Source organism: Gavia stellata, chromosome 3 (genome assembly GCF_030936135.1).
Source record: "Gavia stellata isolate bGavSte3 chromosome 3, bGavSte3.hap2, whole genome shotgun sequence".
NCBI classification, from domain to species: domain Eukaryota; kingdom Metazoa; phylum Chordata; class Aves; order Gaviiformes; family Gaviidae; genus Gavia; species Gavia stellata.
In genome coordinates this window covers 76,737,104-76,753,391 of record NC_082596.1, presented here as the reverse complement: position 1 = coordinate 76,753,391, position 16,288 = coordinate 76,737,104, and the positions used below count along the sequence as shown (strand labels likewise).

The following is a 16,288-nucleotide window of genomic DNA, read 5'->3' as shown; positions in this document are numbered from 1 at the left end:
CTATAAACATGCAGCATTTTAAACCATTTTTGGTCTGTTTCTTCTCATTTCACTGATTTCATTCAATCTTCATTAGCAGCCTTATTATATACAGTCTTGCTGCTAAACTCAATCATTTGGTCTATTTTGTCTTCTTGTAGCTTGCTGCAAATCTCTGAAATTATCTGTTCTAAACACCAACCTACTTTATCTTCTCTTTTCATTATTTTTTTTCCCCCTTTCTCCAGAGTTCTGTCAGGCCAAGGGTTTGGGAACCAATATAATGAGGGAAGTTAAACTTCTATACAGCTATTACGGTTGCCCTCCTAGTAGCTGTGCTAACAAGATTCGTCACCAACGACAATGGAAGCCTTCTCCAAAACAAGACCAAGGTACCGTAACGAGTTGGGCACGAAGCCAATGCTCAGCTCTCTACATAAGGGTAGTTAGTGTAAGTATTTTTTGCCCTAATGTGTTTTTTTTTTTCCTAACCTCAGACAATGACAACAACATTTATACAACACAGGAGAATTCATGAATGTCTGGCAACTTTTGGTATTGTCTCTGCAATACAAACAAGACTATCCGTTTTTCACTCTACATTTTCAATTCAGTACCAGCTGGATTCTGCAAAAATATGGGTTAGTTCTGATACACCAAATAACTGACTCATCCCAGTGGGATCCCACAACTGAAGGATATCAGAAGTAGCACCAGCCGTTACTAGACACACTCCTCCTTACCTACAGAACGAATAACAAAATTGCCTCAACCTCACATGCCTATCTCGAGGCAGATGCAAAAGAAAAGATATTAAAAGCAAGTAATAATAGCAGTGGTGGAGAAAAAGAGTGCTACAGAAGACTATTTCTCTGGGTTAAATCTTAGGCATCGTAATACTTCATCTAAGCCCATTCTCATTCAAAAGCCTGTCTGTATTTACAAGGGCTTGTATTTTTTGGACCTAGGCAGTGCGCTAGAAGGGTAGTTTCCACCACCGCTGACATTTACCATCTCTATAAAAGTTAACGTATTAGTTACTAGCCAGCGAGGTACAGGAGAGCATCTACCTCAAGAGCAGGCTTCAGTGCAATGCAAGCTGGCAGCTGCTCTGGATCCCTCCAGTTTTGGTGGGAACAAATTGTCTGTACATAGAGTCAGGAAACGTAATGCCAACTGGTCCACAACCACAGCATCTTCATCGTCTCACTATAGGCAAGATTTCCTACCATGACCAACCAAGAAAGACCAAAGGATGAGCTGGCTGTTGGCAAAGGACAACTGTTGGCTAGAACAACTCATACGACCGTTTTCTTTCTGCTGCCAAAGCCACCTGGCTATGGAGACAAAGGTACTGCAGTATTCAGTTCAGCTCTGTCCGTGAACTGCTGTGACAAAAAGCATCAAGTCCAACAAGAGCCGAGAGTGCCTCAAGAGAAGGCCATGTGCGAATGCATTAATAAAAGGAAGATAAACCTTTCATCACAGACCCATGGCAAAACATATTTGTACAGACAGCGACAATCACCCCACAAGTACACACATACAGAAAGTGCCAGAATTGCATGTCTAATACTTCCACGAAAAGCCAAGGTGACAGAATGCATCTTATTTATGCCTGGCTTCAAAATTCTGAATAAGAAGTAGCTACACAATCTCAAAAAGTACACGTCAAGTACCAATAAAAGGTACTGCCCATAAACTTAATGGCCAGGACTGGAGTTGGCACTATTTGCTGCTTGCTAGAAAAACAAACAGAAAAATGAGCTCCAAAACACGCCTCCAACAAAGAAAAACCCAGAAATACAGAGCAAGATGAGAAACAGTGGTGGTATGGTTGGCAGTTTAAACCCCTCTGAAGTCCAAGAGTAAACAAATTCAGTTGGGCTTACGTTTTCCTGTAGCACGGTCTATTTTGCTATCATACTTCATATGGCAAGGCTGCTCCTAGGCAGTGCAGGGAAATCCATAGGACAGACTTGTCTTGCTACTGAGACACATTCAAGGTTCACTTTGGGGGCACCACAGAGCAGTGCGCTCAACCAAGAGGAAAGGAGGCTGCACTGCCAGGGTGCTTGGGTAAAGAGGATCATCAGTAGCATCCTTTGGGATGGGGCAGGGAGAACGGATCCTGGAGCCCATCACCTCTACGAAAGGCCTCAAAAAGGCATCTCCATGGGAATGCAAGTGTTTTCACTAATATCACCACTATGGTCCCCAACTCTGCCCCTTGCTACTGGAGGGGGTACAAACGCTGAAGGCTACACCCTGCAGAGAACCTGTCATTGCAAAATATTAAGTATTTGTGAGTGCTAAGTGTTTTGCAAAGTGAGGCATGGCTGAGGAGGCTACAGTTTCCTTCATCTCCACACTCCACTCCTGAAGGGAAAAAAATTAGAAAAATAACAGTATCTGTCCCATCCTAAGCATGCTCTCACTTCCTCTTTCTCTTGGTGTTTTTAAAGATGGTAAATAATTGTTTTGATTGCTTCTTAACCTCCTTCCTTAACTCTTCAGGAAATGCCACATAGTTTAGACATATTGTTCTTCTCCAAGCCTAAAGGCTTTATTACAGCTTCTGGAAGGACTGCTCAAGAAATACTTGACTTCTGTTTATTAAATGCCAAATCCTGGCTTGCTGTTGTTAACTTTCTATAGAACTTTCAATAGGTAGTTGAAGCGTATCTGTTCCTGTACCTCAGTGGGTATGAGTACTGTTCAGCTGCATGAAGCTCACTCTTTCCTACTGCATTTAATTTATGAAGTAGCTTTTGGGGAACAGAGGTAAGAAATCTTAGTTCCTGCTCTCTGCATTTAGTACCTTTACGAAATTCACCCAACTAGCAGAATCATTGAAAAGCGAATATTAAATAATGGCTTAGATATAAAAATACTTATTGTTAAAGTAAGCCAGTTTATCAGCATACCTACACATAAGCAATTATTGAACTATTTCTAGGAAAAAATACTATCCCATCTGCACTCGACTTTTTACATCTGTTTCATATGAAACCTGCTTATTTTAAAGACTCCTCACTTTACAGAAAGTATTCTCTGCTCTCCAATCTTTACAAGATATTATTTTAAAATAAAAAGCTGAACAGTTATAAAGCATCTGCTTGTGTAAAAAGAGTGATTGAGCAGGAAACATGTACTTGAAATACCCTTCACAAGAAAGAGCTTATTCACGCAGGGACAGTTGGCAGGGATATCTCAGCCTCCACTTGAATGCTCTTTTTCCAGCTTGTGTTGAAGGGATTCAGATGCCTGGGAAGAAGCTAATCACCATTTTTATAGGCTGTGGAAAGCAGGGTCTGGTTCAGAATTGCAAGTGCTTGTACCAAAGCTCTCCTGGTGAAAGGCAAAGGGCTGTAAGTTAATGTTCAACAGAAACTGGCAAATCTGCTGCGCTCACTGGGCAACATGGTCAGGTTTGAATTGGAAGTGTATACATAAAATAACGTAGTAAGTATGGTTGCTCAGAGTTCAGCTGCAGCGCTTAAGGCACAGCATACTAAAGGGAAAAAGGCAGGGAGTACCTATCACATGAAATATTTTAGCCAATTCTAATCTTTCCATGATTTCTGTTCGCATTAAGTATATATTAAACCAGCTTTGTTGCAAGCCTATCAGTTTTCCTTAAAAGTCATGCAAAACATAGGAATAAAAGCTTTAGATCTTCTAGTTGGTATAAGCTGAAGTCAGCAAGTAATGTTGTACATAACTGGACGCAAAATTTGCCATAGTCTGTTGCAAATATCTTTATCATCAGCATAGTTAAGACATACCATCAGATTAATTTAATAAATGCAAGCAGTGGTCCTTGTGCAAGTTACTTCTGGATACAGGTTTACTCTTAAGTTTTTCATTGAAGTCAATGCCAGCAAAGCTTTAATAGAAAGTAATGGATAACACAGTTTAGCGTAAGGGTAAAAAAACCAAAGCAAACAGCTGCCACAGAACTTAAAACCCCACTTTATCTGAATAATCTCGTCTTCCTGTGTTAATAATCTAGTCTTCCTATTTATTGTGTGACTAATATGACTGCATCAGAGCTAGTTCAGACCATGTCACAACAATCTCTGAAGCTCTTCATGTTTTATTTTTCTATGTACTGTTCATTAATCAGTTACTGGAATATGTGGCAGCTCTTAAAAATACTTGTACTTTCAAGTTATTGGACAAGAATGTGTATTTCTTATGCTATGAAAGAGCATAGATGGTCACACTTGGACAGAACAAACACACAAGACATGACATAACATCATGCTTACAGCCACTTCCAAAAAAAATACTGAAGCAGCAGGTATCATGCTTGCAAGACACATTGTTCCCTCCAACGCTGCAAAAAGATGAAGGTGCTACAGCCCAGCGCAGCATTAGAGGCCACCACTGGGCATTCAGGTTTCAGCTCTTAATCCACGCCACGTACATAAGAGCGTTTTGTGGTCATGAGGGTAGGCAAAATTAATAGTGTGCTAAATACCTACTTCAGCAACAAAATCAGGAAGATTTCAGAAATACTAGATTTGATTGCTGTCAGTCAGCAGTCGTAGAAAAAAAATCCCAACAATTTGTGGGTGCAAAAGTGATCTTTACTTCAGAAAGTATGGGGGAAAAACATTAACTGGGTCTTGCTTTAGAAACAGGCATTAAACTGCCAGTACCCCCTATGCAAAGAATTCTCTATAAAGAGAGCTGTTTTGCTCTCAGTTCGCATACAGACATTTGTCTCAAAGTGGCTGAGGCAGAGCCACACATCAGGTGACACTGTATGGATCCTTCTGCAGTACTACAATATTGATAGAGGAAAAGGAAGGATCTGAAAAGGAAGCAGGAAAATGTCAGGCTGCAAAGCTGGCATTTTGCCATCGAAATGCAGTATTACCTATCTCTTCAATAAATGTTCAGACTTCATAAGCAGCAGCCACACATACTTTTAACACATGAGCTTAGACCACACAGGATGTGTTCCCCAAAACATCCCTTGATTAAAGGGGGATATTTACAAATAGCCTCAGAAGTCACCTATATAGATCTTCTCCAGGATTTGCGCATCCCAAGGTAGGTGAAATTAATGTAACAGTACCATTCTAAGACGAATGAAAAACGGAATTTATAAACTCTGTGCAAGCATGCCACAACACCCTGACTGTGCTACTAAAAATTTTAGACTGGATAACATGGTAACCTCTTATCTTCTATTTTCAACTGAAAGTAAAGCTTTAAAAAACTGGAAGACTTGGGGCACAGGGAGGGGAGTAAATTAAAATAGAATCCTCATTACATTCTGGGACTTGTTTGTGAAACTTAAATAGTCTTGAGGATCTACAAGTCATGAAATTCCAGTCTTGCTGCCCTTGGCAAACAAAAGAAGCTGGATTTTTAAAGGAAAAGTTAAGCATGTCATATTTGGCAAATATTTTAAGTAATATGTTTGCGATCTTTTTTCTTTCAATAGCCTTGTGCGACTGCAGCACTATTAGCTGTTGCACTGAAGAAACAACATTTGAAGATGACCTTCAAGGACTTGGTTCCAAATTAAGCCATCAGGAACCCTGAGGGTAATGGGGTTCACTGGTGAAGATGGCACTCTCTATTATTAATTATTTCAAAGCCAAAAAAATAAAGCTGAGCTAAAAAGTCCCTGCTATAATAGTAACTGGGTTTTTTTAGGTAGCTGAACAGACAGAAATAGGCAAAGAAAAGACTTTAAAGATTTATTTAACTTTTTATGTATGGTCCTGTTGAATTACAGAAGCTATTGCACCAGTATTACAACATCTAGTTCAGGACTTTCTTTCCCTGAATGAGCCAATTTCTGTCATGCAAAGCAAGTAAACATACTTTTCTCTTCTTTTCTCCTACTGCAAAAGTTGAGTCAGAGCCTTGAACCCTTCTTATGGCAGTCAAAGATTTTTTAACTCCTTAACCCTACAAATGTTGAATTCAATTTCAGTAGTTTCCTCCTCCCCCCTCCTAAAAACAGGAGAATATCCCTACCACCCAGGCTAGCAATCCCAGTTTGGGCTACAAAGCTTGAGATGCACAAGTTTCTTGTCATCTTCATCCATAGCTCAAAGGACAGTTGTGCCAAAAACCCAATTTCTTTAGCTCTCCTCCTCCAATCATCCAGTACTTTTTTTTTTCCTTTTTTTTTTTTTTTAAAATGAGAAGAAGAAATAGCAACATAGAGGCAAACCCATCTCTGCATTCCCCTGAGGAGACTGGATTCCCACCCATTGTTTCTTACCTTGGTGATTCAGGGAGATGCGGTTAGATGCTTCTTGGAAACCTGGTTCCACCAGATCCCGCCGACCATGAGCCGAAGTCTGATCTACATTGTCCTAAAAACAGAAGAGCAGAAAATCTTATCAAAACCAGGCATTCTGTAGTCCCTGTAAGCTACATTGCGCAGAGCCAAACCACTGATACAAGAAAAAAAAAAATCCCTGCCATACCTCTGAAAGGAGAAACCAATGTCAGAGAAGAAGGGGCGGGGAAGATTATAGGGGGACACTAGACTGTCACATTAACACATGCAGCATCAATCCAGAATCAATGACTATGCCGTTGGCTCATCCATGTATCAGTTTGCATTTCAAACTGGGAAACAGTGATGTGAATGCACTTCCTAGTTTAACAAAAGTTTCTTCTTGCATCAGATTACGTGGAGGCTTGGGGCTTTGTTTTCTTTAATTCCGACTCTGTGGCTTAGGGGTTTGTAACTAATTAACTGGACTGAAACAGATTCAGTAGTGAACTACTAAACCTCAAGAGGAATCAGAAGTTCAGTTTAGATAAACATCCATGGCTCTGGATGCCAACCTGTTGTGGGTTTGTGTTTTTTTTTTTTCATACTAGAACTCTCACAAGATCAGGTTTCAAGAAGTTTTAACACAGACTGAATTTGGCTAAGTCTAAAATACCATAGTTTCTCACAGATCTTGCCAAAGACAACGACTAGGAGAAAGCAGGAAAATTGAAATATAAACAAAAAATAAGAAAAGCAAGATAAGTTGCATTGCGTTTTAGAAGTACAAAAAGGAAATTTAGAGCAGGTACACAGTTTTACAAAGTTGGCATACCTTTGCATATACCAGTTAAGGGTGGGTATGGAAAAACAGAAGCAAGTGCGTGAAGTTGACTGCATTGATACATCACTAACCATAAGTGCTGCAGTGATACACGTGTCTGCATGCATGTTCCTGCTGTGCCCGAAGTGTGGGATAAATACACAATGGCATGACATGGTATTTATGTCAAAACATAGGAACCACCTTCACAGCAAATGACGCTGTAACTATGGCAGAGCAATAACATGCACACAGTGAGCGGCAATTCAACTATGTGCAACCGTGAGCTCTCAGCCCAACATTTCCAGTTTACAGAATATAAGCTAATGCTCAAAGCCATAACAGATGTAGTGTTTGGGGATAAGAACTGTATATAGTTATACAGGATATGAAATAAATTATACTATCTCTTCTTCAGAGAGACTGTCTCAAACAGCAAATACTTGAGCGTTGATTCAAGTACTCAAGCACCGCTCTTGAGTGCCTTCACCATCAGGTATCAATTCAGGACCCCACAGGTGTTTGTAAGACAAGAACTGCCAACAGTGGTATGACTAAGGAAGGTTTTTACAAGTAAATACATATTGCATCCATCTGTCTATGACAGATACAACTGGGACCACTCAGACTTCAGAGCAACAGGGCATCCCAAGAGAAACAAAAGGTGGAACAGGAAAAGCAGTTATAAGCTATTTGTTACACACCTAAATGTGTTTTCTGTTGTCCTAAGACATAGAAGTCCCTAGTAGAAGGCAAGATTCGTGCAGTACTATGAAGTAGCAGAGGATGAGATGTGGCCAAGATGCATCTTTTTACCTTTGGGTTTCCCACAGCAGTAACACACAAACACTTAACTAAGACCTATTTCAGGCTTACAGCTGGCTGCAAGCCCGTAACTCTTCAATAAAACAGTTTTTTTTAAACTAGCCATTGCCAATAATTTACAGGAATAGGATTCATCCTCTCTGGAATCACCTTAAAGCTGTACCAGAAGATGCTGAGAGCCACAGGCCTCATTCACAAAGCTTTAGCCAAAGTCATGATAAGATATATGAAAGTTTTCAGAAGCAGAGCTTTCAATGACTAATGATTGCTGGTGCTGCCCCTACAAAGCTGATGCCCCTGCCTGCTTCGTTAGGTGCAAATCCCTGCCCAGAAGGTCTGCAGACTTCTCCTGCAGCTTGAGCAAAGCGTGGAACCAAAGGTTTCCTCCGGGCACTGCGGGCCAGCACAACCCAGGTGCTAAAGTAAAGCGACGTGCATAAACAAAGCCACACCTGTTAAAGCAATGTGGGCAGCAGGGGAGAAAAGGTAAGGGCGGTGTGATTTAAAGAGCTCAGGGTAGTTTCACATGACCCTCCAGAATCTGTTTGTGTCCGTTGTGCACAGACAAACAGTGGCACTTGGCCAGCTGCAGCCGAGATCAGACAGATGCTGGAACAAAGTTAAAAGAAGAAAGCGGGAAAAAAAAGTAGTTATATAACTGCTGCGTGCCAGCAGGCTCGTTGTCGGGTTCCAGCTCGGGGCCACGGCCCAGGCCCTCAGCAAGGTGGGCACCTGCTTTGGTCCATCACCATCCCCCCCGCTGCCACTGAAACCGGGCTCCTGGCAAGTCATGTGTTTGCTCCACGTTTTAATCCCCAGCTCTCCCTCCTCTTCCAATAAGTGCTCTCAATATGAAATTAAAGCATGTTACTTAACTTACTGTACCATCCAGCTATTGTAGTATTTTTAGAAGCTAGCTGAGCATTAGCCCTTGCTGACTTGTTTCCATGTACTATTTTCTCAGTCAGTCAGCGTCTGCGACCAAGGATGATTTAATCGAGTGACTAGTAAGAGTGCTAGAAGGATCTGAAGCAGCATTTATTTTTTACAGAGTCCTTTAAAGCATTAGCATTTCATATAGCCAAACACACCGCCATTACAGGTTAGATTTCGGTGTCCTTTTGCAAACCTACAGTGCACGATGCAAAATGCAACATGCTTGCATTGCATTAAGAGCCAAAGTCCACTCGTAGACAGCGTTATCTCTACGTATCAGTAACCAGGACAATCTGGATTTATTTTTCAATCTATAACCAAGCCTTTCAAGTTGCACACCTTCAACTATGACATACAATGTTTGCTGCTGTTTGTGCTAGCATGATAAGCATTTCAGTTATCAAAGAAAACATTAAATCTGGTGTTTTAATCAGAGAATCAGACAGCCATATACTATAGCAGCTCTGCTGCGTGCACATGTGCTCTTTAATCACTTCTTCAACTCCAAGTGCTACTGTTCCCACCTGCAGTTTAGCTCAGAAGAGTACTTATCAGTACGAGACAGCATTATTAGACGGACCAGCGTGTCACTACTACTCTATTGCTGCTTCTCTCATCCTGGTTCCTTCAGCAAAGGTTATCCAGTCAGACATTTAGGATAATCTTACAGGTAAACAGGGCTTAGAGAAGGGAGGAAGCAGATCCGAAAGTAGAAATAATAAAGTATCATCTATACTTCCCTTCTCCTTCTTTCTCTGGGAAGAAAGGGAGCCGACATTAGCAGAGACAAAGTAGGTTTCACTAGAGGTCTGGAAATCCCCTTTTACTGAAGGCTTCAACTTTTTCTAACTTCAGCAACCACTGGGAGCTTATGAGATGAAGGGAGGCTACAAGTGGCAGCACAGCTTCTTGGAAGCTCCTGGGAGCATGGCCAGACCGAGGACGTCCAGACCACCAAGACGACAGTCCCTGGTTTTGGATTTACTGTAGCTGTCTGCAAACCCACACAGCCATGCCTCTGAACAAAAGGTTCAATTGAGCAAGAGTCACGCGTACTCATGCCAGCAGTCCCACAGCGACAAATTAAGATCATGACATACTTCTGATGTTTGTACACCGTCCAGAGCAACAGAAAGTCAAGTCAGACGTGCTGACGGGTCCCACTGCGGTTTAGGAGGCTATCAAGGCAGATACGCCTCAGTTCGCACAGAGGCACTCCTGCCACGCCAGGAGCTCGCTGCCTACCTGGCAGTGCTACTTGATCCCACCGAGGTAGATGTCTTGAAACTAGCCGAGCGTAAAGAGAAAATTAGCCAGGTCATTACTTGAGCCACCTTAGCTTTACTATGTTCAGGCAACTTGTGTAAAGCAAAATGAAGTACCTTCTGCTAGCACAGACCGAGGAAACTATTGTGAAGTGTTCAAGTATAAGTGGTTGTCAAAAAAAGCAATTACTAAAATTCACTGAAGAGGCGTCCACCAAGGGCTGTGAAAGAGGGGACAACGGCTCCAGAAGCAGGAAGGGGACACTTTGAGAAATTACACTCTTTCCTTGTATCTGCAACTTGTTACTCTTAGACAAAGGATAGAGAGGTAGACGAATATTTCTTCACCTGACCCAGTACTGCCATTCTTAACATGACGATGGAGTTTCCTTAGGCAATAAACAGATTAGGCAGCATTTCTTCTGAGGACTGCTTCATATGACTCTTCACTTGCCAAGCAAAAGACTATTTGCATGTATGTGAAGTAACTTTCTGCGTTGTTTTCTAAGCTATGCTTCTTCTTTATGCCATGATTTTTCAGCTTTGGTTTACTTAAAGCATCAAATGCACAAGGAAGAAAATAGACTCAATTATGCTAAGTGCCGAGTAGCCAGCTATTCATCTAAGCAAACTTTCCTATAGCTTACTGGTATCTGCAGCCATCCACAGAGTTTCTGTTCTGTCACTCAATTTTACTTTTAGCCCTGTGAAGGCAAACACGTAGGCTATTACAGAAAGAAATCCACCTGACAGATCCAGACCAATGTTCAAGCTCTAATCCAAACTTCACAGTCTAGATCCATTAGTAATGCGTATGACGCTCCTTTCTTAAAATATTTAAGTCACTGGGCTTCTTAGTAGCTAAACGCAGTCCCCTACAGATAGCTGTTTGGTACAACGTATTTTCAGCCTGCTGACACCCCAGAGCTTGAGGAAGTTTGTCCCAAGTACAGTTGTAAGGGAAGAACAAGGCTCTTGGGTTTGTCCAAAGTCACTGTGTTGCAAATTGTTTCAGGTTTACTCAAACACAGTTCATATTTTTTCCTGTCTTCCGCCGGAGTTCCAATCACATCTTGAGCGCTTAGCATGTCATAGAAATAAAGAAAAAACAGGCTTTGCACACTAGGCAAAAAACTTTAAAGTGCATTCTCAGACAATCCACATATTACATAATTAAAGACCTGTAACTAGGTTTCCTGCCTCTTAACTATAGTCATTTGACTAGGTAAGAGCCAAGTGAAAGGCTCAGTAAGTCAACAGAGTAACCGTGAACCTAGAATTTTACCATTCCCATTGCTAAGAGAGCTTGTACAAACAAGGGCTTAAAATAAAGCCACTTAGCTTTGTCAAAAGTCGGGCTCTCTCTCCTGAAGTAGCAAAGCCACTAACTGCAGGAATCCTTCTGATTTTACAGTACCGGCTGTCAAGACTGAGAACGATAACCCTAAAGACCAGGAACAAACAAGCCCGGCTTGGTATTACGGGAGTAGCAAAGGCAGCAGCACATTCCTCCCGACACACCGCAGCACCTCCGATCCTCAGTGCCGCAAATCACTGAAAACATGCGATAACCTGGCAGGGCGCAGAGACCTATTGCTATGCACACATTCATACAACCCTCAGCAGACTTACCAGCCCACCATGCGACATATACCATAGCTACGAGAAACACAACATACCAGGAATTTGCAGCAAAGAAAGAAGGAAAATGAGACAAGACAAGACAGACCTGCGTCCGTGGTCTATGTCTCTGCAGTGGCAGGGAATTTGTTAAATGAATCACAGGAATTATATTACATCCCATGATACAGGGGAAGGCAGAAAGGCTTGCCAGTCTGACCTTGGAGGAACTTCTCTCCCGACCCCCGTCTGGGTTTCAATAACCCACTGACCAGAAAGTCCTTCAATTCAGAAAAAAATTGGGGGTTTGGACCCTGTTGTCAACACCGAAACCCCATAGCGTGCATGCCCCAAGTCAGTGAAATGTTTCTTCTCCTACACCAAGGAAAAAAGCTTTCTTAAATACAAGGACTGATATAGTTATACAATATACTGCTACAGCTGAGCCAGAAAGTTATTTTTCTGAAGGTGTTTCTGATTTATTTTAAAAGGAGTATTACCAGTTACATGATTTGTCATTACCTGCATGGCAACTGCTATCAGGGCAGTATTGTTTCACACCAAAAACTACTGTTACCTACTAGGCAGCTTCTTTTTTCCAAAAAAAAGTGGCTCTTCTGCCCCCCCCGGAACTAACTAAACAAATAAATAAATCTAATGTGGCAAGAGCTGAACGGTGATTAGCAACCTCCAACAGCAGCTAGTAGCAGCAGTTTATTCATAAAAGGCTTTCCTCCAGTAGTGCAGGAGTGAGCACACCGTGTTAGCTGACAGCTTCAGCAATGCACTTTTACAGCACGCATACACTCTAGCATTACAGATTCAGCTTCTCTAGGCTGGTCTTTGCAAAACTGGCATTAGCAGGGGTTTCAACACTGCTGAACCCAGAATTTGGCAAGAACTATGTCAAATTAAATTTCTCTCACTAGATGCAGTCCTCTCTTAGTAGAAACCAACCACTTCTGCAAGACTTTAGCTGTCTCCCAGTACTCTACACAAAGAAAATAGATAGTATATTCCACAGTGTGCACTTTTTGGCCCAGACTGCCATTTAATATGGCAGAAGAAAATTCAGTGCATCATGGTTGCTGTCTTTTAATCATCTCGCAAGGGCAGAATCCAACTGACAGGCTTAGAAATCCTAAAAGATTTGTTCTATTTTTAATGAGACTAAAACCACCGTGGCTGTTAGAGACAGTTTACATACTTTACAGCTCAAATAAAGTCTTGAAATACAGAAAAGAAACACATGCACAAGGTTCTCAGTGAAAGCAATCACTTCTTAGAGAAGAAGAGCTAGAAAGCACTTACAAAAATGAAGCAGTTACTTTCTGATAAAGTGTCTTTTTGGTTCCTTTTCTAAAACATGAACTAGGTTCCTTTTCATTTCTAACGAAACAGCACTGAATAAATGAAGTTTATATTAGGAAATTCTTCACAGCAGAAAATTACATGCTTCTATGGAAATTCTTTTTCTTCTGCTGGTGCCCATAAATCTTGATAATGTATCTTTAGCTTGTACTTAACTGTAAGTTAGCCTTACCTCCAAAGCAAGTCAGTCTCACAGGCAAGGGACTGCCACTGATGAAGCTATCAAAACCCTAATTTACTGCATGTTCCAAGCTCTTTGGGTTTGGTGAATACGGACTCCACCAATAAAGTCCCTGAAAAATCTCTTTTCTGTAAGAGACACTTGTATTTACCAATACGAATTAAACAGAAAAATGGAGTTTTGTTACCCTAAGTATAAAGTAAGCTGAAGTACTACGTCACACTCTTCTTAAAGAGGCTTTTCAGTGAGGTTTTTCATCATTCTCTTATCAAAGAACTGATACTTACTAGACTACACTGCTTAAATTGAGTTAAAAGGCTCTAATGACCTTAGCGATCCGTACATGTTAACTACTATAGTTGGTGCTCACGCAATCTAAGGGAGTAACGCAACCCATAATGATGTGTTGTTGCTCGTACAACCTTTAGCCTATTCAGGAATCCTTATCAGGGTCACTTTCTATGTTTTGTCCAAGTTTCTGAAGTGCATGGTCAGACTATATTCCTTCCTTATCAGAAAGATGAAAAGGAATATATAATGGCAATATTAGTACCCAGGTGCTATAGAAAATTTCAGCATGTCACACACCTGCTAACACACCTGTCCATTCTGAAAAAGTGTCTTCAGAATTATTTTCTTTTAGCTTGCACTAAAAAAAACTACAAACCACACATCACATGTTCTTTCGGGGGAAGTTGTAACACACAGAAAGAAGGTAGAGGATATTTGATCCTTTTCAACCCACTGCCCTCCCCATGCTCAGACCTGTGAAATACAAGGTAGCTCGTCTGTTCTACTTGGCATCAAATCTACTAGAGCTCCGGTTATAGCAATCTACTAGAGTTCTAGTTATAGCAGCGCTGCTGGCCAGCTGCTTCCAAGAACGCTGGCTTTGGGAGTCAGGTTTTGACAGCACCCTTGCACCAAGTGGACGGGAGACATTCTGTGAACCGCCTTGGACAGTCTGTCCCAGCGCAGGCTAATGATGCCCTGCATTAACCTTGGAAGCTCAGTGCTTGAAAGAATGACCTGAGGGACTCTGGGATCCGGCACTGCAGCAGCACATTTGCATGTCTCAGGCCAGTAAAGGGAGGAGAGAAGGGAAGATGCTACATAGGTTGCAGGAACTACTATTTCCATACAAATGCATTCTTTTTAAGAATAGATATTCAAATCTCTACGCTTTGGGAAGCGGCAACCACAGCCAGATAAACTAAATTACATTTAAGTGTATTGCAGAATCACAGAATCACTAAGGTTGGAAAGGACCTGTAAGATCATCAAGTCCAACCATCAACCCAACACCACCATGCCCATTAAACCATGTCCCACAATGCCACATCCACACGCTCCTTGAACACCTCCAGTGAGGGTGACTCCACCACTTCCCTGGGCAGCCTGTTCCAATGCTTCACCACTCTCTCAGTAAAGAAATTTTTCCTAATATCCAGCCTGAACCTCGCCTGGTGCAACTTGAGGCCATTTCCTCTAGTCCTGTATGCACCCTTATAGCTAGGCAGCCCGGAAAACTAAAGACTGATGAAACTCTAGTAAAGGAATGAAAGTAGCATGAAACACAGAGCAAAGGAATTTATCCCATCTGAACGTGGGTCTGCTTTCTTAAAGGCAACAGTGCTGTCCCCTTTTGTCTTCTTGATGGTTCAGATTCAAACTGAGGGTTTGAACGGGCCGATAGGTGAAGATAATTCTCTATGGCCCTCGACAGAGCTGATAAAATTATAAACCTCCCGTGGGGCAAGAGCTGCTGTGTTCACACAGACCATTAAAATTCACTGGACGCCAGCAAGCAAAGTAACTCTCAGATTGCTGATGACATTGTTCTTCAGGTCTTCAAACTGAAAATCTGATCAATTTCGAGCGCCATGTTGAACAACTTCATACAAGATTACTTTGCTATCCTTACTTGCTTCAACTATCAGCGATACAGACCTTATCTCTCTACTTTCTAGCCAATTAGCTCAACTGCTGCTCCCCTCCTTCCCTGAAGAATGATCCTTGGCACTAGATAAGTAATTAACTAGGTCTAGAAACGGCTGTCCCATCTGATCAAACCTACGATCCTAATTCTATTGACCACACACCTTTCTGCTTAGATAAAGAACTGTTTACCTGTTACATGGTGTAATCTGCCCCAGAACTAATTGCCCACATCAGACAAGGACATTTGTAGTTCAGGTGACTTGCTTTCAGTTAGATACAGAACTAACTCTTTATACATCTCCAGAACAGCAAGCCTTACCAAAAAGAAGATATTTAAGAATCTCAGAAATAGGGTAAAGATTTATACACCTCAGTTGACAGCTCCATAACCTATTAAAAAACCCCACAGAAATCAGACACATCTCTAAAGCACAACCATCATGACTTTTCATGATTAACAACCCACCATCAGACCTTGTATTGGAACAGACCGTTGTGTTCTCCCCTAACCAAACAGCAAGGTTCCACTCTCTGAGAACAAATCAGTAACGTGATTTATGCAAAGAAAATGATGCAGTGTAAGAAATAGTCTACAATGTATGGATACTTAAAAAAAACCCCCACAGTTATTTTGTACTGCTTACATGACAGTAATAGGTTACTTTGGAAGCCCTCAGAAGAAAAACCCCAACTACTACCAATAAACCAAGATGCCTGTATTTCTGCATTTCTTTCCTTAATCATGTCCGAATCTCATTTGACCTTCACAGTTTTAAGTCACATCACCGTACCTTTCACACCGATGTTCAAAACAGTTTTCCTAAAAAAATAAAAAAAAATTAAAATCCTCAACAGTGATGCTCTATTAGACTTAATAAAGTGACTGCCCCCAAGCATTAGCAACAGTTGGACAATATTTCTAATACAAACTATGCTGCAGTACAAATTGTCAATTCACAACAGCTAGAAAGAAAACAAAACAAGAATTAAGCTAAGACTAACAGGGGTCTTCCTGGATATTTCAGTGTGCTAGTCTCTTATCCCCATTTCTCAAAATGAAAGAAACAAAGAAACTTGCAGTATTTTCTACATCT

The 16,288-nt window shown here is 41.3% G+C and overlaps 1 protein-coding gene across 1 annotated transcript in view; it reads right to left on the bottom strand.

Annotated features, from left to right (window-relative positions):
* Window positions 1-16,288, bottom strand: part of GRB10 (growth factor receptor bound protein 10) — a 111,902-nt gene that overhangs the window by 81,888 nt on the left and 13,726 nt on the right. The window contains exon 2 of the mRNA XM_059836332.1: window positions 6,233-6,326. Within this exon, the coding sequence (XP_059692315.1) occupies window positions 6,233-6,326 (94 nt within the window). The remainder of the gene's footprint in view (window positions 1-6,232; window positions 6,327-16,288) is intronic.